This window comes from Coenobita brevimanus, chromosome 18 (genome assembly GCF_032717465.1).
Source record: "Coenobita brevimanus isolate Jiangsu-jjx chromosome 18, ASM3271746v2, whole genome shotgun sequence".
Lineage (NCBI taxonomy): Eukaryota > Metazoa > Arthropoda > Malacostraca > Decapoda > Coenobitidae > Coenobita > Coenobita brevimanus.
In genome coordinates this window covers 31163374-31190161 of record NC_136971.1, presented here as the reverse complement: position 1 = coordinate 31190161, position 26788 = coordinate 31163374, and the positions used below count along the sequence as shown (strand labels likewise).

General features: G+C 42.9%; 1 protein-coding gene across 1 annotated transcript in view; it reads right to left on the bottom strand.

The window, feature by feature from the left end:
- Positions 1 to 21735: 21735 nt before the first annotated feature.
- LOC145391459 (uncharacterized) overlaps positions 21736 to 26788 on the bottom strand; it is an 18927-nt gene continuing 13874 nt past the window's right edge. The window contains exon 2 of the mRNA XM_080266072.1: positions 21736 to 21851. Coding sequence (XP_080122198.1) covers positions 21736 to 21851 — 116 coding nt within the window. The remainder of the gene's footprint in view (positions 21852 to 26788) is intronic.

Genomic DNA, 26788 nt, shown 5'->3' with positions numbered 1-26788 from the left:
GTAAATATCTCCATGTATGTGTACAGTACATGTATGCCCCAATGGACCTATTTTCACCCCATGAATATTTTTATCAATGGACATTTTCACCACTCGGAGCACAATCCCCCATGGACCTATTGTCCTTAATGACTTTTTTTTTTTCAAAGACGCCTACTTTTCTACGTAACCTATTTTCCCACGAACTAATTTTCCCCATTGATGTATTTTCTCCCCACGGACCAATTTCTCCGTCGACCTTGAATCTCTTCATGGATGCAGGTTTCCTACATGAATGTATACCCATGGATGTATTTGTCACAATGAACCTATATTCCCCATAAACCTGTTATCCGACGTGGTTACATCACCCACTGATGCGTGCAGTTCAAACACAGACCTCTTAACCAACAGACGTAGTGCACGGTGGACCTGCTGTAACCCACTGGATATTTATACCTACTTCAGCATGATTCCATAATAATATCCCCTGTGCACCGATGTTCCCAACTCGGACATTAACTCAAATCACCTAACCCCAGTGGCCTGTTTTCCCTCAATCCGTCCATCCACCTACACACCCACCCATCAACGCACATACCCACAACCTTACTCAATACAGTATGCCTCAAGAGTAGGACGACACAAACCCGTCTCTTGCCTTGTCCTACAGGCAGCCCCATCATCCACCCCATTTAAACAATGCACGAACCCCACTCCACCCCACTTAACCAGCCCAACAACCCTTTCCCTCCCTCTCGCCCACCCACTCCACCTAATCCGCCTGTGAAACAACCAGCCTACACTAACCAATCCACCCACCCAGTCACCAACCTACCAACCCGCATACCATGCACCACAAGTCAGATGACTTGCAATTCAACACACACACACACACACACACACACACACACACACACACACACACACACACACACACACACACACAGAGGCGGGGTGGATTTCCTTACAAGAAAGATGAGTCTCACCGCTTAACTCATTCTGTCGGTAGAAAATAGTACCGGGTACCCTTTACAGGGAGTTTGTCAGGCCGTAGATAATGGGCTTCATTCCAGCTACATACACATGATTTTATGCGACATGAGTAAATAACGTGCTCGAGCTAAACAGGGAATTTTTCCTTTGCCTAATGACGAAGTTTATTTATCCCAGGATAACGTCTCCTCGGACAAAATGAAAGATGGGTTTTATTCTGAGCAACGCCAGTTGACTTTGTCAAATAATCTGGAAGGCCGCGTAACTTCTGTTAAATGCCTTATGTTCGCATTTTTTTTCTCTCTCTGGTGGTTGGCACCTGGAGATTTTTGGCAAATTCATGAGTATTTTTCTCATTAACTGGATATCTCTCTCTGGACAGAGAGGCAAATTACTTAAGCACAGCTTTTTGTTAAATCAACATGCTTTATCTCCTAATTCATTATTCCAACGAAACCAATCCTAAAAAGAAAAAATATATATCACAAAACAAGACAAGTTCTAGTGACTGATGGAAGAAATATTCACACTGTGGCCTGTTTCCAATGGATCACACGAATCCAGGGTTTCTCATCCCTTGCATTTCCCTGCCCCAGTCTGCCTCCACCTCATTATTCCAAAATTCACAGGCGCCCACCATACACGCTCTCTCTCTCTCTCTCTCTCTCTCTCTCTCTCTCTCGTGGTAACAAATGAATGCTTCGAACACGTTCACTCTGTGTTTGCTGGTTCAAACCTACAGGAAGGCGTGGAGTGGAACCAAATATACATATTTGTCACTTGCTTGGCTCTATACGAGAAACAAGTTATTAAATAATTAGTATGATATATTCCTGTTATCAGGGACAAACCTTCAATATACATATTACTATTGCTTTATCCATTAGTAAAGCTGAAATGATATTTTTCGACAGAAATGCATCGAAGGCAAACTCTGTGCTCGTGAATGCGATGCTGCCACATACACGGGTTGGCTGGACGAGGGTGGCTAAGAACTCCTGTCCGCAATAGTACATGACATAGAGGATATATAGTATGCTTTCTGTGTACTTGGGTTTTAAATTTATATGTATCTCGTGGGAGCGGGGTGCCAAAGGAGGGGTCCGGCCCGGGTGCCACATACTGTAGGTACGTGGCTGATACATATCAAATATATTATATAATTTGTTTGTTTTGCAGGTTCCTTGCGACTGGTGGCTCATTTACGACATTAGCATACAACTTTCGCCTTGGTAAATCAACTGTGTACCGTATCATTAAAGAAACGTGTGCAGTCATCTGGGACACACTGGTGTCACAAGACCTTCCTACCCCAAATGCCAACACATGGAAATGAAATGCAGACGAGTTCCTACAGCGATGGAATTTTCCGCACTGTGTGGCAGCCCTAGATAGGAAACATATACGGTTGACAGCCCCACCAATGTCAGGTTCTACATACTATGACTACAAGGGCTGTCATTCAATTGTATTGCTGGCTGCTGTTGATGCACAAGGACGCTTTGTAGTAATTGACATTGGTGCATATGGCAGCAGTAGCGATGAAGGCGTGCTGAAAGATAGTACCTTTGGCAAACTGCTGGAGTTTACCTCTCTAGATCTTCCTACACCAACATGTATCCCTGGCACAGATACTGTGGCTCCGTTTGTATTTGTTGGAGATGAGGCTTTCCCACTCATGCCTAATTTGATGAGGCCCTTCCCACAACGACATCTCACTAATGATGCTCGTATATTAACTATCGGTTATCTAGAGCTAGACGCCAAGTAGAGTGCACATTTGGAAGAATATGTCAGATGTGGTGAATCCTGTACCCGCCTATTAATGTTAACACAGACTATGCTTGCAGCATTGTAAAAACATTATGTGTACTTCACAACTTTGTTTAAAATAATGAGCCTGATTACACCAAGCCACAGGGGACTGGTAACATTGGTGGGATGGTGTCACGTCAAGCACCGTCAATGACACCCATTAGGCGATCGAGTAACAACAGCAGAAGTAGCAACAGGGCAATAGGGATTAGACAAAGGTTCATGGAGTATTTCAACTCACCAGCTGAGTCCTTGCCTTGACAAAATAGCATACCATATGTACAACAGATAACAGTATTCGTATTGTACAGCAATACGGTAATATTCGCCAGTGTTGTTCGGGTAGTATGTGTCATTGCTTTGATAAAGCATGGTTATGGAATGTATTGCGTATGATAATTATCTACCCTTATGGTGGGTATGGATCATTCAGCAAAACCATAAAACTTTTTTGAACATATATAATATGCAACACATGTAGGCATTATAACACTTTCATTTGTTTGTACTATATATATATATATATATATATATATATATATATATATATATATATATATATATATATATATGACTGTACATTACTATATTATGACATTGCTAGGTATCCACAGGTAAGATATAGTCGCCTGCTCATATCTGTTTTCTATCCTGGTGTATATGCGCATAAATGCTATAGGTACACAAATGACATAACTTGTTATGTGAAAAGTATATCCTAATGTGGTTTAGGATTGTATTATCAGTGCAGTGATCATAGTCAACACTTCATTTCAACTTTTATATCATTTAGTTATTCACCAAGATGTGAATCATTAGTGATGGTGACTGTTTTCAACCCGATGTTTACTAATAATCACTCATGTATTTTATTGTAGTGCATGTACAGTACCACATGAGAATTAGTCATATATTGCAGTGTTTCATTTCAAACATCATCAGGCCAAATAACCGTTGTTTCTCTACCCATGCCTCAAGCAAGGGTTATGCACTGTGTGTGTGTGTGTGTGTGTGTGTGTGTGTGTGTGTGTGTGTGTGTGTGTGTGTGTGTGTGTGTGTGTGTGTGTGTGTGTGTGTGTGTGTGTGTGTGTGTGTGTGTGTGTGTGTGTTCTCTGGTCCAATTATGCGCCTACTACAATGGTAATCTACGACATTCGATAACACACCCCCTTTCGTCATTATAGTTTACACACACACACACACACATAGCTTACATGCCTCTCGCTGAAGTAGGGTACTGACACGACCAAATGGGTATACTGTACTGTAAGCAATGCATCCTCCATAATGATGCGTAACTACAGATACTGTCTACAGACAATCTTGGATGTAACACAAATCCGTGTATTCACAAGTATCCCACATTGGAAAGTATTCTGTGTACGTACACATACACCTGCCAGCACTTATAACAGGTGCTATGATGAATAATAATGCTAGCCCTCTCAGGAGCAGGTGGTTTGAGTTGTTGGATTGTTTAACAACCTGTAAAGCATACCATCACACGAGTCGGGTAAAAAAACATACCAAAATATGACACACACATTGGTGGGAAACTTGTGTCCTCCTTGTCTGACACGATGTGCATCATGGTGCGTTGTACAGGATGGTATTTAATGACTCGATTGGAGTCCGTGCCTGAAAGGGCTAGTAAATGAATAAACTATGTGGTAACTCTAACTGTGTCACTTGTAATAAAGTATTCGATGCATATAGTGAAATATTAATACCGTGAACACAGTCACAGTCATCAAGCTTAATATTACATAACTTTTACAACAGTGTGTACCAGGTATAACTGTTGGCAACTGTACATGGCATACTGATTGTTACAGGCACTTCAACTTATCTTCCTCAACACTAATTCATCAGCTATTCCCTGCCACGGTGATCTTATAACGTCTCAGTTCCTGTGTTTAGGGTTGTAGATGGCCACACAGGACTGTATTGCCACAATCAACCTCTTGTCGTTCTTGCATGGTCGATTACCGCAAACATGCACTCTCTCACAGCCCCACAAGTTCCGGCAAACTTGATATGAACGACTTTGCGGCTTCTGAATCCGAACTCATTCGGGTTTAGCTGTGTGAACCAGAACCTTAACTTTTTAATTGGGTGATCTGATGTTTGTATTTTCTCGATGGAACTGGTCAGACAATTTGCGCCATATTATGTTTGGTTGTGGCACTGGTGTGCACACACCCTTAGTTTTCACCAAGTAAGGCGGCAGCTTGTCAATGTTTCTCCAGAACATTTAATAAATCATTTTCCACATCAGAATTATCTGAGCAAACCAAATGCCCCTTTATGCACTCTGTGTCTGACGAGCTTACTCTGCTCGATGCTCCCACTACTGTCACTTCACGTATAGGAGCTGGGCAAATCTCTAACCTACAAATACAGGTTCCTTTCTTAATCTTCAAATCTCCATTCATGGTGTTAGCTAAAATGACATCCTTACATTACATAACACTGTAAATTATTTAGCATACAAACTGAGACAAAATTACATAGTTTAAGTCACATAAATAAAACATTATAGAGAAAAAGGGCACAAAATTTAATGCATATCTTTACAAAATACCTCTGCTCACAAACAGCAGGCTAATTGGCAACTCTGACACGTCACGAAAAAATCGAGAATCTTCGGGAATGCTGATGAACTACATAACTAGCAAATCTTGCATCTCAACACTATGATTAGCATGCATTCATTATGGTTAAAGATTCGTCGTTTTCGTTCTTGAAGGCTCCAACATGTTTGCATGCGTTGGCCTTGGTCACCTAATGGCCGCTCTCCATGCTCCATGGTCTATTGCAGCCTCCCTGTTCAGTCCCTTAACCCTGAGGTCACACTTAATGACCTCGTCCCATGTCTTTCTCGGTCTACCCCTCATAACCCCATCCCCAATATTAACACTTCTCACCTTCTACACCCAATTATCATCCCTCATCCTCTCCACATGCCCAAACCATCTCAGTCTACCTCTCATTATCACAACTCTAATACACTCCAGTCCCATCCTACCTCTCAACTCTTCCATCGTAAACCCAGCCCTCCCAGACCTTGCACGCAGGGACGCACTGCACATCCACCTAATCACTGTCATTTCTGTACGTCTGAGCCTTCGAATATCCTCCTCCTCCTTTACTGCCCAAGTCTCACTGCCATACAGCATTACACTCCTAACACATGCTGCATGCAAAGACCCCTTAGCATGTAGGGAGAGTCCTCTCAATGTCAGGAGAGGTAACAGCTCCCTGAACTTCTTCCAACCACTTCTCACCCTAGCCACAGAGCTAGCTCCAGCCCCAACTCCAGCACACAACATGTCTCCCATATAAAAAAACTCTTCCACACATTCAAGAGACTCTCCAGCAAGTTCAATCCTTTCACGCCTGACAATCTCCACCTGCTCTCCCCGACACACCATACACATAAAATCAGCATTATCTCGCAGTCTACCTCTTATACCACTACATCTCTTGTGCACCCATTTATCACAAACACTGCACAAGATGGAATTACTTCCCACACCCTTATGGCAAACTGCACATGGCCACTCTCCCTCAGCTCCAACCCTAGCTATCATCACTTTTGTTTTATCTGCATATACCCTTAAGTCCTTGCACCCCATACCATCTCTCCACTTCACAAATCTTTCCTCCGCCTCCCTTTCGTTCTCTGCAATCAACACCAAATCATCAGCATACAACATCTCCCATGGGAGTCCGTTTCTGAAGTCACGTGAGAGGGCTTCAAGTACCATGATAAACAACATGGGACTCAAATCTGACCCCTGATGCATACCAACGTTCACAGAAAACTCATCACTCAAATCTCCATTCACTCTTACTTGGGTGCGAGCACCCACATACATAGCCATAACTACCCTAACCAACCACTCCTCCAAACCAAGTTTTCTCATTGCCCACTTCACCGCCTCTCTAGGGGCTCTGTCAAAGGCCTTTTCTACATCAAGAAAAACAAAATACAGATCCCTTCTCTTCCCAATATATTTTTCCTGAAGCTGTCGAACAATGAATATGGCATCAGTGGTTCCCCTGCCTGGCATAAACCCAAACTGCATCTCATCAATATTCACTCTTTCTCTAATCATACCTTCTAGAACTCTCTCCATTACCTTCATTATCTGATCTAAAAGCTTTATACCTCTATAATTTTCTCTTTCCAGGGCATCACCCTTCCCTTTATACACATTTACACTCTTTAACCAATCATCTGGGACAACACACTCATATTTAATCATATTTATCAGGTCAGTGACTAACCTCACCCCTATATCTCCTGAGGCCTTCAACAATTCGGCAGTCAACCCAGACTCACCTGCTGCCTTCCCCACCTGCATCCTGCCTATTGCCACACTCACAGTAGCAGTGTCAATCAAAGGCCAAGGGCCAAACACTGGATCTGCTGGCTCCAAACCCTCCCTGTCCCAGTCAAACTCCTCATTCAACAACCGCCTATAATGCTCTTTCCGTGCATCTTTAATATCCCCACTGTTCACCACAATGCTTCCTTCATCATTCTTCACACACTGCTCACCTATAATATCCTAATTATCCCTCTTCATCTGATTTGCCACCTTAAATATAATATTTTTTCTTTCCCCATCATTTAGGTTATCAAGTAAAAGTCTCCGTGACTCAGACTTCGCCCTGTATATCTCTCTTCTTGCCATACGCTTGGCAGCCAAGTATTCCTCCTTGTTACCGCCATTCTTCCATTCCCGGAAAAGCCTTCTTTTCTCCTTAACTGCAGATTCTACACCTTCATCCCACCACCAAGTTACTTTATGTCTTGGTGGGCCTCTTGTCCAACCGCATATTACATCAGTAAATCTCAAGAGATTGTTCTTGAGGGCTCTGTACTGTTCATTAACGCCTCTGTCTACGGCTCCCAGTTCAGCCACCACTCTCCTCATCTCGCTATAGAAGGCATCCCTTACTACTTGGTTTTCCAGCTTCCATATTTTCCTTCTAGGTACATAAGTCCTCTTTTTGATCACTCGTTCTTTAAGCACCATATCACAAATCAGTAGTCTGTGCTGCACACACTCCTCACATCCTATAACTTTAACATCCCTCACTAACCTCCTATCGGCCCTCCTAGGTTAAATATGGCAAAATATATTATCTTCAAGGGGGAGGCTGTGGCTCAGTCGGTAGAGATGTGGCCTGCAGTCCTAGCGGACCCAGGTTCAAATCCCCGCTGGGGCAGTTTAAGGATCTGAATTTCATTAAAGCTGACTTTACTGATCTACCAGAAGACTCGCCGACATGTCGTAAAAATACCCCCACTAATACCAATACACCAACCCTGTATGAGACAGCCCTAGCATGTATTCAATATGGACGGTGGGTGTTAGTGCCGAAGTGGTGACATGTAGAGGTGCATGGAATGTAGGAGGACTACTGGGCCTTGGGAGCAGGCTGTGAAGCCTATGCCCAGAGTCGGATACATAAAAATAAAAATCACTATGGAATTCACCATGTACATATATTTTCACTGACTAACAAGCCAACATGCACTATTTTTCTGCTTGATTGCACACAGAACAAAACAAGAAAGGAGTGACCTTGAATGCTTTTCGTGTCGAACTTTTATACATCTCAAAGCAACAGAACAATAAACTAAAACTTAACTGAAATGCGTGCTCCCACCGCCAGACCCCCCAACCCGCTACGGAGCTGCAGCCCCACCCCCACCCCAGGAGGACACCACAGTGGGCCAGGTGAGCGCGACACTGGCCCAGAGCGAGATGGGCTCAGATGCGCTTCAACCTTGTCCTTCTTCCCCTCAACCTGCCCAACCACGACTTCACAGGGATGCGAGACTACTTTTTGGCTGGACCAGCCTTCGTCAGGATCGGGGTGGGACTACTCCAGATTCAGTCCCAGGCAGCACCGTGGTAATGGCCACAGGACGTACCGGGGAGGGAATGGCCACTGTACGTCTCTCAGCTGTTTCCCCCTGCAGCACTGCGACGACGGCCACTACGCATTGGGGAAGGAATGGCCACTGTACATCCTTCTGCTGCAGCCACATCTGGAGCCCGCCTCGGTGTGACAGCCAATGTACGCACACCAACAGGCAAAGGCAGGAGTGGAACCGTGACAACGGCCTCTGTATGCGTCAGGGAGGGAACGGCCACTGTACGTCCCTCATCCACCTCCTCCTCCTCCTCCTCCTAGGTAGTAGCACTGTGGTAACAGCCACAGGACGTACCGGGGAGGGAACGGCCACTGTATGTCCCTCATCCACCTCCTCCTCCTCCTCCTCCTAGGTAGTAGCACCGTGGTAACAGCCACAGGACGTACCGGAGAGGGAACGGCCACTGTACGTCCCTCATCTGCCTTTTCCTCCTTCGGATGCAGACCCACAGCAACGGCCACTGTATGTGCCAGGGAGAGAATGGCCATTGTACATCCCTCATCTGCCTCTTCCTTCTTCGGAAGCAGCACCATGGCGATGGCCATTGTACGTGCTGAGGAAGGAATGGCCACTGTAATTCCTCCTGTTGCTAGCCCATGGGCCTGGGGAACCATGACAATGGCCACTGTACGCGCCGGGAAAGAGATGGCCACTGTACGCCTTTCGTCCACAGTCCCGAGGGTTCTCCCGGAGGAGAAGGTCCCTTGCACGGCCCACTCTCCACCCTACAGCCGCATGGGACACCCGTCCATCTCTCCCTCCAGGTGTGGTTCCCCGGGTGTGCTGCTGTTCCAGGAGTGGTGGCGAGGCCCAGTCACTGAAGGCAGAATCCATTCCCTTCGGCCTGCCCCTGGACGACGCCAGGTCCTGACGGATGCCCCGCGGGTGGGGTGCCGCAGCCAACCCCTGACGGCACCCCAACCTAGAGGTAACTGCAGTCCCAGGCCTCCCAGGGCCAGTCCTTAGACCCCAGAGCAGGACCGCCCTGGCCCCACTCACCGTCGGCCCTCCGCATGGAGTAAGAAGTGGCAGGCCCGACTCCCAATGCTGTTTGGCCCCAGCTCCGAGGGCCCCTCACCAGGTCGAGGCCCTGACAGGAAAGGGCCTCCCTGCATCCCAGACCAGAAACGTGCCTGGCCCGTGACGCCCCCAAGAGCAGTCCTGTGCCTACTGCAGGAGGGCTCACCAGTAGGGCTCCCTCCGACTCCTGGGCGCCATCTCGACTGAGTCCAGACCTTGGCAGCCCAGTAATGGCACAGTGAAAACCCAGTGTTGTGTTAGAGACTTAACAGTGACAGTGCCACGTATTCTAGAAACAGCGAGACAGGAACACCACCAGTAAAGTGTCTCTAACCCCACGTGTCAGTGTACCGTGTTAGTGCCTAAGTTCCCAGGACTAGAGCAATATACAAGTGTGTGGCGAAATCTAAGTGTAACAGACCAGTGTACTATGCAGAGTCCAAGGGACAGATCATATGAACAGTGTCACCATACCTACGTGACATTCTTTTGTACAATAACGTGGGTATAAACACAGTATTTGTGTAACATGATGTGTTATTGTTAACTATGCTGTCACTATACCCATTCCACATCTAGTGCACCACTGTATGTATATTGTAAGGAAGTTGAATTAAGGCATTATATGTGTTAAGGTGTCTTGCCAAGTTATTATGCCCTGTTCCTTTGTACGTGTTCTATTTCTGGTCTAGAAAGAGGACCCCGCTCAGTCGCTGGTGTCTTTAGGACGAAATGTCGATCTAAAAACATCCACCATAACACTAACACAGCTCAAACATAATACCGTTTAGGTGCTTGAATATCATGACATTGAACAACACCCAGACATGTGTCGTCACCGGAATATTTCCCTGTTGACTTCACTATGTTTAGCCAAAGGAGGAAGCCTTTTCCATTTTATTCATTTAAGCTATGACTAGCATGCATTTTGTTCCACGTGGATGATTCATCATGGTTCAATATATCATCTTCAGGCAAAATCACACTGGAATTCATCACGTGCATATATTTTCACTGGATATCAAGTTAACATTAACCATTTTTCTACTTGAATGCACACATTTATTCATTATATGCCATGACCACCATGCATCTTATTCTACGTGGACGATTCCGTATGGTTCAACATATCACCTTCAGGCCAAATCACAATGACATTCACCACTTGCAACTATTTCCACCGGCTATCGAGTCAACATTGACATTTATTCGCTCGAACACACACTGTAACAGTTCACTTTATGCCATGACTAACATGCATATTATTCCACATGGACGATTCATTATGGTTCAGTACTGTATATCACCTTCATGCCTAATAACAACAGAATTCTATCTATCTATCTATTGCCAGACGCCTCAATTCCGTTTGGGGTGGCCACAAACAAATCGCCTCCAAGTCGCCCTGTCCCCCGCCATTTCATTGCCCTGCTCCCAACTCACACCCCCCTCTCTCATATATCTCTCCACCCCATCCCTCCATCTCATCCTCGGCCTCCCCCTCCCTCTTCCCCCCTCCACCTCACTCACATACAATCTCTTCGTCAGTCTCTCACCCTCCATCCTCTTCACATGGCCAAATCACCTCAGTGTGTTCCTCATAACGCTTCCTATCACATCCACATCCACACCACAACGCTCCTTTATATCCTCATTCGTCAGCCTGTCTCTCCATGTGACTCCACAGGCTCCTCTTAAATAACTCATTTCCACTGCTCTCACTCTTGACTTGTGTCCTTCCAACAATGTCCAAGCTTCACTTCCATACGTTAGAGCTGGTATCACAATACTGTCATGTAGTAACTTTTTCACTTCCACGCTCACTTCCCTGTTTCTTATCACTGCTTTCAAAGAACCAGCAACCTTTCTTCCCTGCTGTACCCTTTCAAGCACTTCACCCTCCAAACCTCCATCCTTACTGATCACACTACCCAAGTACTTAAACACAATCATATTTTCCAATTCCTCACCATCCAACCTCGCTGTACATTCACTGACTTCACCTCTCTCAAAGACCATCACTTTACTCTTCCCTACATTCACCTTTAGATTCCGTTTCTTACACACTCTCCCAAACTCATCCACCAAGCCTTGCAGCTCCCCTTCGTCTTCACTCAACAATACAGTATCATCTGCAAACAACAGTACAGGGAGTTTCCAAACACTATCCTCTCTCACCAGGGCCACTCCAACATCCACTACCCTACCTTGTACCTCTTTTATTACCCCATCCATGTACAGATTGAACAACCATGGAGACATGACACATCCCTGTTTCAACCCAAGTTTTAAAGAGAAAAATTCACTTAGTTCACCATCCACCCGCACTGCAGCCTTCGCACCATCATACATACTCTTCACAGCATTCAACAACTTCCCATCCACTCCATATATTCTTAATACTTTCCACAATCCTTGTCTATCCACCCTGTCATATGCTTTCTCCAAATCCATGAAAGCTACATACAACTTCTTTCCCTTCTCTAGAAACTTTTCCACTAAAGATCTAAGAATGAATATCTGATCTACACAACCTCTTCCGTTCCTATAGCCTCCCTGTTCTTCTCCAACTAATTTCTCTGTTCTTTCTCTAACTCTGTCAATAAGTAACCTACCATACACTTTTCCTATTATACTAAGAAGACAAATGCACCTATGATTACCACACACTTCTTTTTCCCCCTTTCCTTTGTACAAGGGAATAATTATAACTGACTTCCAATCCTCCACGACTCTACCTTCCTCCCAGGCCAATCGGCACATCTTCCACATCCATTCTACTACTATCTCTCCCCCATGCTTCAGCATTTCACCAAACACTCCATCAATTCCTGTGGCTTTCCCCGATTTAACTTTCTTCATTGCTTCCACAACTTCTATCCTACTGATTTCTTCCTGTCTTCTCACCTCTCTCCTTCTCCCAGCCATTCATTCCCTAGCCACTTATACTCGCATTACTTCCATCCTCTATGTTCAACAATTCCTTAAAGTGTTCTCTCCATCTGCTCACTTTTTCTCCCTTCTCCACTAGTAATCTACCATTTTTATCTTTCACTCCCCTGCTAACTTCACTTCCACCCTATCTTACTCTTTTCACCTCTTTCCAGAACATTTTCTTACAGTCCCTCCACTTTACACTCAAATTCCTTCCAAATTCCTCATCCACTCTCTTCTTACTCTCTCTTACTAATCTTTTCACCTCTTTCTTTCTACATATAACTCTCTCTTCTGCCTCTCAACTTCTTCCACGCCCCTATTTCTCATCCATTCATTGTATGCTTTCTTCTTTTGTGCCACAGCCTGTCTCACCTCTTCAGTCCACCACGCTGTTCCTTGTACCCCCCTCCGTCTTCTCTTCCTTCCACACAGCACATCACACGCTGCACATATTTCTTCTGTAAATATCCTACACACACCTTCCACGTCTCCCAACTGCTCCAATTCATATTTGTCTAATCGTTCCTCCACTTCTCTCTTATACTCTGCCTTTTTCTCATCCTCTTGTAACCTTTCCACTCTCCTTGCAACCACTCCTTCCTCTCGTCTTTCCCTTCTTCTATTCCTCCATCTTACTTGAATCCTAATTCTGGCCACCACCAAGTAGTGGTCAGAAAGTCCACTCCCCCAACCTCTATAAGCTCTTGCATCCATTACACATCTTCGCATCCTTTCATCCACACACTCATAATCAATCACTGCCTTCCTTTCATTCAGTTCACCACCCACCCTTCTCATCACTCGCCATGTATACCTGTGGATCATTTTATGCCTGAAGAGGGTATTGGCTATCACCAACCCCCTCCTTGCACAAATGTCCACTAACGCACTCCCATTCTCATCTATCTCAGCAGGCACACCCCACTCACCAAATTATGGGAACATTCTCCTATTTCTTGTGTTCAGTCTAGGGAAGGATCGGTTATTGATGCATCGAATAATGGGGTATGGGTGTACTTAAACATATTCACATTTTCCATTTCCTGCTCATGACTTCATTTCTCTCAAAGGCCATAACTTTACTCTTCCCTACATTTACCTTTAGATTTCGTTTTTTACACACACTCTCAAACTCATTCACCAAGCCTTGCAGCTCCCCTTTGTCTTAACACAGTATCATCTGCAAACAACAGTACGGGGAGTTTCCAAACACTGCCCTCTCTCATTAGGGCTGCTCCAACATCCACTGCCCTGCCTTGTATCTCATTTACAACCCCATCCATATAGATTGAACAACCATGGAGACATGGCACATCTGTGTTTCAATCCAACCTTTAAATAGAAAAATTCACTCTGTTAAATATCCCCATGCACAGCAGCCTTAGCAGCCTCATACATACTCTTCACGGCAGTCAGCAACTTCCCATTTCCTCCATATACTCCTAATACTTTCCACTTACTTGTCTATCCACCACGTCATATGATTTCTTCAAATCCATGAAGGCTGCATACAACTACTTTACCTTCTCTAGCAACTTTTCCAACAAAGACCTAGGAAAGAATATCTGCTCAACACAACCTCTTGCCTTCCTAAAACCTTCCTGTTCTTCTCCAACTAATTCCTCCGTTATTTCCCTAACTCTTTCATTAAGTATCCTACCATATACTTTTCCTATTACAGTAAGAAGACAAATGCACGTAAGATTACAACACACTTCTTTTTCCCCTTTTCCTTTGTACAGGGAAATAATCATACCTGACTTCCAATTCTCTGGGACTCTATCTTCCTCCCAAGCCAATCTGTACATCTTGCACATCCTTTTCACAACCATCTCTCCCCCATGCTTCAGCATTTCATCACACACTCCATCAATTCCTAAGGCTTTCCTCATTCTGACATTCTTCATTGCTTCCACAACTTTCATCCCACTAATTTCTTCTCTTCTCACATCTTTCCTTCTCCCAGCCATTCCCCAGCCACTTATCCTGGCATCATTCTCATTCTCTATGTTAACACACTAATTCTTACCAACCTGATTATCTTCCTGTCATTTTTTTTTTTGGGGGGGGGTATTATTTTAATAAAGCTAAATATCTGTCATCAGATCAAGTGTTTCTGAGCTTGAATGCTTCATCACCCACTTTTTTTTTATTATTATTATTATTTACCGCCTCTTGGGTTGGTGTGAGGGTGGCGATAAGTCGCCAGCACCGTGAGAGGCAGGCGGGCATGAATCCACCATTGCTGGGCTACAAACGAGAGCTGAAATACTATGTGGTATTTGGTATTTGGCAACTGCGGTGTGGCAGGGTTTGGCAACAGCACTGATGGTGTAGAGGGAGACTCAATGTTCCCATGGAAACCACTGACGTTTCCTCAATCTTGAAATTATGGGGCAGAGACCCATCTTCTCATATGAGGTGATCAGCGTGGCCATGGGTGGCTTGTATATCTGAATTGCTAAATATGCAGTATTTGGCAGCTGCGGTGAAGCAGGGTCTGGCAACAGCTCTGATGCTGTAGAGGGATACTCAACATTCCCATTGAAATCACTGACGCTTCCTTGTGCTTGAAATTATGGCACCGAGACCCATCGCCCCATGGGACATGATCAGCCCGACCGGGGGTGACCTGAATATCACCTCATATGAGGCGATGAGCACAGTGGGGGTTAAGAGTTCTTGAAAGTGTTTTCTCCATCTGCTAACCTTTTTTTCCTTCTCCACTAGCAATCTACCATTTCTATCTTTCATTCCCGGACTACCTTCTTCATCACCCTGTCTTTCTCTCTTTACCTCTTTCCAGTACATTTTCTTACACTCCCTCCTCTTTACACTCAAATTCCTTCCAACTTCCTCATCCACCCTCTTACTAATCTTTTCACCTCTCCTTTCCTCTCTTCATAAAACTCTTTCCTGTCTCTCAACTTCCTCCATACCCCTGCTTCCCATCCACTCACCATATGCTTTCTTTTGTGCCACAGCTTGTACCCTCTCTTCATTCCTCCATGCTGTTCCTTCCACCCTCTTTCTTCATCTCACACACCACCTCACATGCTGCATAGATTTCTCCGTGAATTTCTTACACACACCTTCCACCTCCCCCATCTGCTCCAAATCATATTTACCCAATGGCTCCTCCACTTCAGTCTTATATTCTGCCTTATTTCCATCCTCTTGCAACCTTTCTGCCCTCCTTGTATGGACTACTTCTTCCTGTCCTTCCCTCCAGTTCATCTATTGCATTTGAACCTTGACTTTCACCACCATCACACTATGTTCAGAAAGTCCACTCCCCCAACCTGTGCATGCTCTTGCATCCATTACACATCATCTCATTCTGTCATCCACACACACAATATCAATCACTGCCTCCTGTTCGTTCAGCTCACCAACTACCCTTCCTTTTCACTCGCCACATATACCCGTGGATCACTTTGTGTCTAAACACATCAGATTTTATTGTGTTAAACCCTCTGTTCTTCCCTGACTCACATCAACCCACCCCAGTCATTGCTGGGATATTATCCTCGCATGTCTTTGTTTGGGTCATACCCACCAAACTCCTGGTCATTTGATTAGCCATGACCCTCAGCCCATCTGCTCAAACTGTAACTGCCCTATGACTATCAGTCACGTTTTTCTTGACTGATTGTCTACACTCCAACAACATCTCCCAGCTTTTCCCTTCCCTTCCTCACTATGTCTACCTCTACAACTTTTCTGATTTCCTCGGTGACTGTTCCACCGTTTCTATTTCCAATATTATCACTTTTCCTACTACTCTTCATATAATACATTTAATTATTTACACCACTCCAAGCTACCTTAGTGCCATATAATGGCTTGGTGTTAGTTCATTATTCTCTCCTTCTTTCGTGTCATATTTCATTTAGTTGGTTTGTTAAAGGATATTTTTATCAGTTAAGGAAGTGAATGTGTTGTCTGTAATATCAGGGACGGGTTACAATAGTTTCATATCGCACTGAGTCGAGATGATGTGGGAAAATACCCTAACACTGGAGATGTGGAGTACGAATCTGACAAGTATGGGGTAATATATATATATATATATATATATATATATATATATATATATATATATATATATATATATATATATATATATATATATATATATATATATATATATATATATATATATATATATATATATATATATATATATATACATACATATATATATATATATATATATATATATATATATATATATATATATATATATTAATGCAAGGGAGAAAGAACCAAAGGCCAGGGGCCAGCAAACTGCTGTCCACGAAAAAACAAAAACAAGATAACGGAGCCCAATTCAAGATCCATTCATTTTGAGATATTTGGACACACTGCATTTGAAAGACTGGAGATTGTAGGCAGTAGGAAAAACACTGGGGGACAGTTCCAGAGTTGATCTGTTGCACAGATTATGGACTGGGATTAGCGGTTAAGTCTTGCATTAGGGAGTTGGACAGAAAAGGGATGAGAGTTTGTTGCTGGGTGGGTGCTACGTGTCCACCATAGTGGTGGAGAGATGCAAGCAGACAGTTCAGAGGAGAAGTGACAACTGAAGTAGCGACAGAAAAGAGATGAAAATACAACAGTGCAGAGACAAAGGTTGTAGGAAGTCAATAAATTGTTGGAGCCTGCTATAATGCCCCTGGTAACTGGATGCGATATTATTTTTTCACCCAGGTATAACTGGTCATCCAGTTGTATTGGCAACGTCTGATTCAGTGCCTCGAGAAAATACCTGGCAATGTCATACCTTTATCATCCCCCCAAACAAAATAAGGTACAGTACAGTGGAATCTCCTAAACTACAGTCTTGTGAGACTGGACACATGCTGCAATTTGAGCATTTCGCAATGTAAGAATAGCTAATCTTATTGGAAAAATTACGTCAAACTGGTCACCAGCGAACTTTAACAACCTGAAAAAGAAATTGGTAAAGCATTTAATGGAAATGAACAACAATGTAAGATTCTTACCTGAATATGACTGATGACATTGCATGAATGCACAGGGGAGGGGGGAGAGGTTCCTCCTTATTACATCTGGCTTTTGGGTGTAAGTTAATGTTGGCTTATTCCTCCCCTTCCTCGAAGAAGTTGTAGGCCTAGGAAGGTTACAATCGGCCATGGTAAAGCTGGGCAGGCAGAGGAAACAGAAAAAAAATAATCCTCTCATACACCACAACGAAACCACATGCCATCAACAGAGAGAAGACAATGCCTGAGCACAGGCCAGGCAGCATGACTCTCGCACACACCTTTCATGGTTGGTGTGGGAGGGAAGTGCTGTGACTGGCTTAGAGTAAGTGCTGTGCTTGAATATGATTAGTTTAGTAATTAACAGAGACCCTATGATGAGACTGGAGAGGGTACTTTCATGCATGGATAAGTTTTAGAAGGTTTCTGTTCCACAACACGTCTTTTCTCCCCTCCCCCCACTTGCCACGCACTCCAAAAAAGTGTATTCTCAGCTTATTGTCACCACCCAAACATATTTTATTTTGCCACAGAACCCACATATTCCTATTCATCGATGTTTGTTCTACAAGCAAAAAAAAAAAAACTTCCCAATATCATAAGTTGAATATTTACTAATCAATCTCTGCATGTTATACCATCATTGGAAAGAGAATTTTATTAGCTATCGAATGGGGGGGGGGTCCCAGTTTGATATGAGGTATGGTGTTCGAGTAATAAGCGAAAAAGTAAAACCCATTTCCGACATACTACAGATTTGTTTTCAGGGAGCTCTAGCGAAACATTGTTCTCATCAGTGTTATGTTTTTATCATCCTAGGCAGAATTTCACTGGCTTTCATCTGAGACCACAGCGGTGATCCTAGGCCTTATAGTTCTCGAGAAAAATGCAAAAACCTACGGTGTACCCATGCTGTCCCGTGACTGTAGGGCAGTTTCCTGCCTCCCTGTAAGCTACTGCATGTATTTCATCAATTCCTTGTACACTAGATATGCACACTATATTCACATGATTCACTGTCACTATTTTTATAGCTGAATACTCACATTTGGTGCAGGGTAGAGGCACTGTAGTTGATTAGAAACAATAGCACAATCTTAGTTGGGCCAACGGCTGATAACGACCAGGAATGCTTCACAAACACCAAATTTTCTATTGCAAATGCCAAATGTAATCACAACAGTGCCCAAAACCTATACATAAGCACTATTGGTATAGTGAAATATGTGGCATGGCCGGGATGGGGGTAAGAGTGGAAATTTAAAGGGACAGAACCACACAGTACCTTCCCCAGCTCATTTGGTACTGAATAACCTGTCCACCCTCTTGCTGGTATCGGGACCCACAGTTGCCAACTCATTACTTTTGACGAGCACTGGGCAAGGTATGATACCTCTAAAAATGATGAAAATTAGTTAAAAACTTACTTACCGAAGTTCTTTTTTTTTGCTTTAATGACGCCAAAAGCGTCAATGCTTATTTTCGCAGCCAGACCCTAATGACGACTAACGTGTCACCGTGTACAAAGGGGATATAAGGGTATATTCATAAGGTACAGTACAAGGTAAAATGTTATGATTCACTATAGTCTCTCTCTCTGTCTCTCTCTCATCAAGCATTAAATTACAGAAAAAGATCCAGGAAAAGTGAAAACATTATTAACCCTTGAGGCATGTTGACATGAATCACGTTCTTTGTGCCTTGGCATATAAATGCACGTAGATGTGAATTGCGTTGTTAAGCATAAAAAAACAATCAAAAGAAAAGTTTTCATCTGATTTGCGTCAAATTTTGGTGTGTTCCAGTCGGTGCGTCTCTCTTCCAAGATAAACACTTGGCAACACTGTGACTGCTCTGATAAGATAATGCACAGCAGAAAAACCTCAGTATCTCAAGACCAGCCAGGCTGAAGGGTAGCGTTGCTGACAGTTGTCCCTTTAAATCCACCATTTTCCCCCTCCCACCCAGGGCAGAAGGCAGAAGCCATTATTGAAGTATCGTGATTGAACAGTGTTTTTTACTATAATGTGAAGTGATTCTGTCTATGGAACATAGATATATATTGTTTGTAAAGCCATTAGACCTAGAGCCAGGAGTGAGGTTTGTTATAATGGACTTTCGACTTTGCTTCACCCTGCCCATAAATGATGTGAGTATTTTACCTTTATATAGTGAAGCCAATACTTCTATTTTGTGAAACATGTAGTGCATGGATTAGTGAAATAACTGACCTACCATAGCAGGCATTATGTATGCCATAGAGATCTGCCACAGCCGCTAAGGAAACAAGAAATCATGTATGCAATAGAGTAAGGAAGGGAATAACAAAGGAGGCTGGGATGGAACCATGTGATAGTGTTTTATGTTGCATATGGTTCAGTATGAAATATATGTATAAAATAGTGCAGCGAGTGTTCATCAAAAAATATTGCGTGCATTGACTGACTTAGCTCAAACCTAGCGCAAGTATCAGAGACAACAAATATGCCACACAATCACAAACTTCAGTGAAAAGGTATTGTACCAATCTCAGACAGTGCTATATTGCATATGGTCTAGTAGTGTGAAACATACGAATAAAATAGTGCAGCGAGTGTTCACTGAGAAATATTGCGTGCATTGACTGACTTAGCTAAAACCTAGCATAAGGATCAGAAACAAGAAAATTTAATATGCTACACATATAGGTCTATACATATGTCGTGCAGCGAATGTTCGTGGAGAAATCTATTGTGTGCATCGCATGTGTTAGGGAAATGTAGTGCAAGGAGGAGAGAACAAAATACGTCACAGACACACACACACACTCACCCACCCACCCTCACACACACACACACACACACACACACACACACACGTTCACACACACACGTTCACACACTACATAACTCCTCGTCTCCAAACCCTTCAAGGTCCTGCCAACATCTCAACACCTCTGGAGGAAGTGAGTTATCTATATTATGTTGATTTGTATATTGACCTATTTCTATATTTCTGTTTTACACAAATAAGTATTGTTTTTTACATTACACACATATGAGATGGAAGAAAGTTCAGCTTCAGTATCACTACCTAGCAAAAGGACTGGTGGTCATGTCGAGTTTCTGAGAGCACTGTCAAAAAGCATATGATATTTTATGTGCATACTTTGAGTAAAAAAAGAAAATAATAAAACCTAACGAGCGAAAATATGTAGGTGTGGGTGAGGCACGGAAAGGGAGTGTTTTTATCTAGCTTGCGAGTGAGGAGGAGTATTCTACAATTGTCGTCCATTTACTTGAAAACTATTGAACGTATCGATGATAAAGATCAGTGAATCTACGTATATACAGGACACAGCAATGTAATATCTCTGATGAAAAGTCATTGCTACGTAGGAGGGAATATAAAGGTTATTGTGCGCACGTGACGAAAGTGCAGCATGGCCATGAGTACCCACTATTTTTTTGCAGTTTACTTGGAAACTATGAGGCCTATCAAAAATTGGCAGGGACCATGAGAAAGCTCATGAAAATTCTACACAAGACTATGAAATAAAAACATAAAGTGTGCAAGAAAATTTGGGCGGAAAAGCTCCCTGCACAAAAATGTTTTTTTTTTTTTTTTCAAAAAATGGCTTTCAGTTTTTGGCTATTTTCTCGAAAACTACAAATCGTATCATAACCGGACTTTCCCATTAGAAAGCTGATGAAATTCCCTATCAAAACTTCTAATAATATTTTTCTGTATGATGGAAAACATTCGAACTATGAGGTTGGGATGTGAAATTGACATTTGGAAATGTTTATTCACAGTGGCTTAATATACTTTTATTCGTACTTTTCTGTTTTTTATTTTTTCGCTTATTGGCTAGAACAAACATCAGCGAATAAGATATGGAGGTTTCATGGCAATATAGCCTATAGAGGTTTGGGTAGTGAAAATAAGGCAAGAATACGTATTTTCAGCGGCGCGCAGGTGGACTGGAGGGGAGGGGAGGGGGGTGTAGTAAAATTGCGAGAGGGTTAATACCTGAAAATTTAATTAACCAATAATCAGATCTGCTGAGCCGCCCACTGCACAGTCACATGACTCACACACAGCCACACAGCTGGCAGCTGTGCAGTGCACACCAGGCACAAGGGTGTCAAACTCACGGCCTGTGGGCCAAATATGGCCCTCGTGATGGTCATAAATGGCCCGCAAGATGACAGTAAGATTTATCAGTCCATGAAACTGTAATTGTTATGAATGAAAATATAATAATAATGCAGTTAATCAAACTATGACTAAATAATCTATAATAAACTGTAGCCCCATACTGATGCATATAGATACATAAACCTTTTATCATCAGTGTCACTGTTTATTAACTAACACAAATTTTGATCAGCTTTCGGAAAACTATATTTCTCGATTCAGGAAAACTGACACAACCACATTATACACCGTGTTATTCTGAATCTATTCCACTATACATTTGTTTTCTGAAATGTATATTTAACGTAAAAATCCTATATAACATTACCTTGGATCTCCCCTCAGATTCAAACTTTTGCGTCGTTCTTTCTGCTTGTCATGGCAATTCCCAGGCATGACGTCATTCCAATACAGCGCTTGCTTGGACATCACGGCCGATGAAATTAAAATCAGCCAAAAGGTGGACCAATTGAATCATTGATAGCATTAGATTTTCAAATTTCAAACATCCCTTGCTTTAGTCAGTTCCACGATGGCTTCCACTTGTAGCAGAGCTGGGCAAGATCCAGTAAACTGAGTGCTCACGGTTCTGGATCCCAAGGAGAAGGGATCCGTTAGAACTGGCTCTGGAACCAGTTCCTTAGGCAGTACTTACTCAGGCGCCATGAAAGTCACCAGGGCCTCCCTCTTCCAACTCTGGGTTCCGGGACTTCATAATACCAAATGAGTATCAGACAATACTCATTCAGTGTTTACCAACTTCCCACACCAATGTTACCCTATAACTTAATGAATTTAAGTGAATGATCTCTGATTGTTCTGTACATTTAGCTTTATATATTTTTTTAAGTTATACTATGGTCTGGGAACATAGGAATATTTATTGACATAACAGGTTATGGTTTATAATACAAAATTTACTGACTCAATATACTATTAATGATTAATATTTGAGAATATTTAATATTATATTTTATTACTCTCAAAGGATACATATGCCTGATAACCAAAACATAATTCTCAAAGTCCGAGTCTGAGGATCCATTTAGAGGAACCGGTTCCTGTCCAGGTATTCGGTTCCAAGGTAATTTATTAGGATCCGATAGAACCGGTTCTAGAACAGGATCTTGCCCAACCCTAACTTGTAGTGGGCGTGCTGTGACTGAATACCAAGGCCATCGCTTTTTTTTTTTTTTTTTTTTTTTTTTTTAATAATCAGGAAAATGTGAATTTCCTTCCCAGTCACGGTGATATGCCTTCCTCCCCGAAGTGTAAGAAGTGTGGAAGTGATCTACATTATAGACAAGACCTTCATCAGTGGTACTGTAAGAATTTTAAGGGTTAAGCAAATGCAAAAGAAGCAGAGGGCATGTGGGTTTAGAGGACTGAGGCTTGCATCTTATTCTCCTCCTCCGACATTTGAGGTAGGGTAAGGTTACGTTAGGTTGGGCTTGGTTAATGTTAGGTTCGGTTAGGTTAGTAATACGGGGGGGTGTGGGTGACAAAGCCCCCCCAGTTAGGATATATGGTTCAATGCATGTCCTCAATTTCGAAACCAAAAATATTTTTTCTGGTCAATTTTAGTGTGATCTGAATGAATATGGCCTTAGTTTTTGTCGGAAATAACTCATTTTGGAGATAAGCTTGGGTAGGCCTATCTCTACAACAAGCGATGTCCGACAAAAATGAATATCAAATTCATTCAAATCACACTAAAATTGATCAGAAAAAATATTTTTGGTTTCAAAATGGAGAAATGTAGTTTTCCAAAAACTGACCCAAATTTTACATACTTAAAGTCACTAACTTTAAAAACGTTTTCCTGGTAAGCCAGTAAGTCCTCGTATTAAGCTGTAAACATCAGTCTTGCAATACAGACAGGTATATGTCTTTGCTGGCCCTCGAGACCGTAACTAAATTAAGAACTGGCCCTTGAAAGGTTTTGAGTTTGACACCCCTGCCCCTGGTCTACACAGTACACAGTAGTACACAGAAACTGCAGGTACGAGTTTGCTGTTGTATTAGATTTGTCTTCTCCAATGTCTGAGGCCCCGGCTTTTTATTCTGCTTGTACATACACGCTATTAATTCTCAGCTACATCTTTTTTACATATCTTTATGAATTAATGAGTTTATTATAAAATAGATTAATATGTATTGGGTAAAATCCATTGAAATGCACGTGTCTAAATTATATATTTAATGTGTAATTTATGCTGATCATAATCATTTGGTAATCAATTACTGGAAACTATAATCGATTACTGAAAAATTTTACCTTGCAATCGATGTAACTGATTACAAGTAATCGATTACACCAACTGCTAGTAAACACAGATAATCGCCCAGTTATAATGCTGACAAACCAAACTGTTGGTAGCCACAAAATGGGGGATGCAGTTTTTTTAGTGGTGCTTTTTGCCCTTAGTGCAACTGTGTTGCACTTGGGTGCAATAACACTGACAAACCTTCTATGTGACTTTTCTGACTCCCATATGATCCCCCATGAAGGAAATGATGAAATATTAAGGTGAAGAGATCAAGCTGGTCTGCGTTTTTTTTTTTTTTTTTTTTACACCGTGTCCTTTTTCCATAAGGGCTAAGGCATTGTCCCTATAATGGACTTAGGTTTTGGAGCATGTAGCACTTTATGACCGAATGTCCATCCTGATATCTACAATGACCCTTGGGTGGCCCTGAATCTCCGACCCTTCAGAGTGCTCTAACCCAGAACCACACCTGCTACAACCAGCTAGGTGATGGGAGAGCACTGCCTCTCTCAGCATGGCAGCTTACCCAGGAGCAGCGCAAACTCACGACTCTTCGGTTCAGAGTCAGGCTCTCTAGTCCCTACCACTGAACCACCATGCCCCCAAGAGGGAAGATGACGAGCTGATCGAACCCCGGCCACTCAGTGTCAAGCAGCAAGTTTTATTTGCCCCACATCCACATTTGGAGGTAAGACTACACAGTATCCCGTTGGAAACCACTTTTCCACAGTTATGGCTACCAAGAGGAACAACAATCTTTACATTCAACCACAACTCCGTAGGCAATATAAGTAAATACTGCTGGTGTTAATCGATCTAGCATCGTATGGCAACTTCTCATATCTTTATATGCTTCAAAAAATAGCCAACCTGATTAAGATGGGAAAATCTCATTTCTATAAAGCTTATTAAGAAACCATCAATTGCACAAACATAACAGATGTTCAATAATGCATCGGAAAACCTTCACTTTCGATACTGCAGTTGTGAATTACGTATAATTTTCGCGAATTACTGACACTGCAAACCGCTGCATGATCTACCTGTCTATAGCAAGACCCCTTAATCCCGTAAGGGGTGGCCACAAACAAATCGCCTCCATGTTCCCCCGTCCCCTGTCATTTCACTGCCCTGCTCCCAGTTCACCCCCCCCTCTCATATTGGCTACCTTTCCACTCCATCCCCTCCATCTCATCCTTGGCCTCCCCCTCCCTCTCCCCACCTCCACCTCACTCACATACTGTACATTCCTCTTGCTCTCCATCCTCTCCACATGATGTTGCAGCATAATTGGCCATTTAGAAACACTCGACTTGGGAGATTCCAATGTATTACAGTAGGTTAACATTAAGTTAGACCTACATTGGTTAGGTATAGGTTGGTTTAATGTCAAAACACAACTTTTCTAATTTTTTGGTTTGACCAGCCAAATTGTTTTACCTACTCCTGGGAAAAGTGCAACATTGCTGAATAATTTCTCGCTGAACCTGCTCCAACCCTGCCGATATGACTGGATGACTGTCTGTCTCTAAAAATACCTAAGCTGCTTCCACCAAGGAAAGGGAGGTAGCAGAGACAGGACGACACACTCCCATTTACTTATCCATTCAGAACACGTTCATTCGCATCTTAGCCCCAAAGGGGAGAAGGGACAGATCCTCACCGCACTACACTGCACAAGGGTCAACTGCACAGTGCAATCACCGACATCCGCAGCAGGGCCAGACAGCAGAGCTGATTTACCCCTGCCAAATCGTAATAGACCCATCCCCTTACCCGCACCTGACCTGATCAGGTCATCAGACAATTGTGGGAGAATATCCCCTCAGGGCTGCATCATCATTTATTCATTCACAATTTCCATTAATTTCTATCACACACAGCCACTCTTTCTTGCTCAACAGACATCCCTCTCGCAACCAATGCTCTCTTCACACTGTCCATCCATCCTATTCGTGGTCTTCCTCTCAGCCTTACACCTCCCACATCAGATCTAGTTACCTTTTCACCAATTGCTCATTATCCGTTCTCTCCATATGCCCAGACCATCGCAACATCCTCTGGTCAAGTCGATCAGCCATCTCCCGCGCAACTCCAGTTCTCCTCTGCATTTCATCATTTCTCACTCGATCCATACGCATCACTCCACACATACTCCTCAGACACCTCATCTCCATTACATTCAAACTTTTCCTCTCTGCTACACCCATAATCCATGTTTCAGCCTCATGTAATGCAGTCAGTACCACAACACCCTCATACAGCCTTCTCTTTACATCCATTCTAAGCAAACGACATCTAAGCACTTTTTTCATTCCTCCAAGCACCTTTCCTACTTCATTCATGCTAAACTTCACTTCTGCATCTATTCTTCCATCCACAGCAACATGTGACCCTAATACTTAAAACATTCTACCTCCTCAAGCAACTCACCATTCAAAACTATATTCATCTGCCTACCATCTACCAACCTCATACACTTCATCACTTTACTCGTATTCTCAATTACTTTCAAAATCCTCCTTTCACACACCCTTCCAAACTCCTCTACCAACTGTCTCACTCTCTCCTCTAAATCAGTCACCAGTGCAGTATCATCTGCAAACAGCAGCTGCTTCAGATTCCAC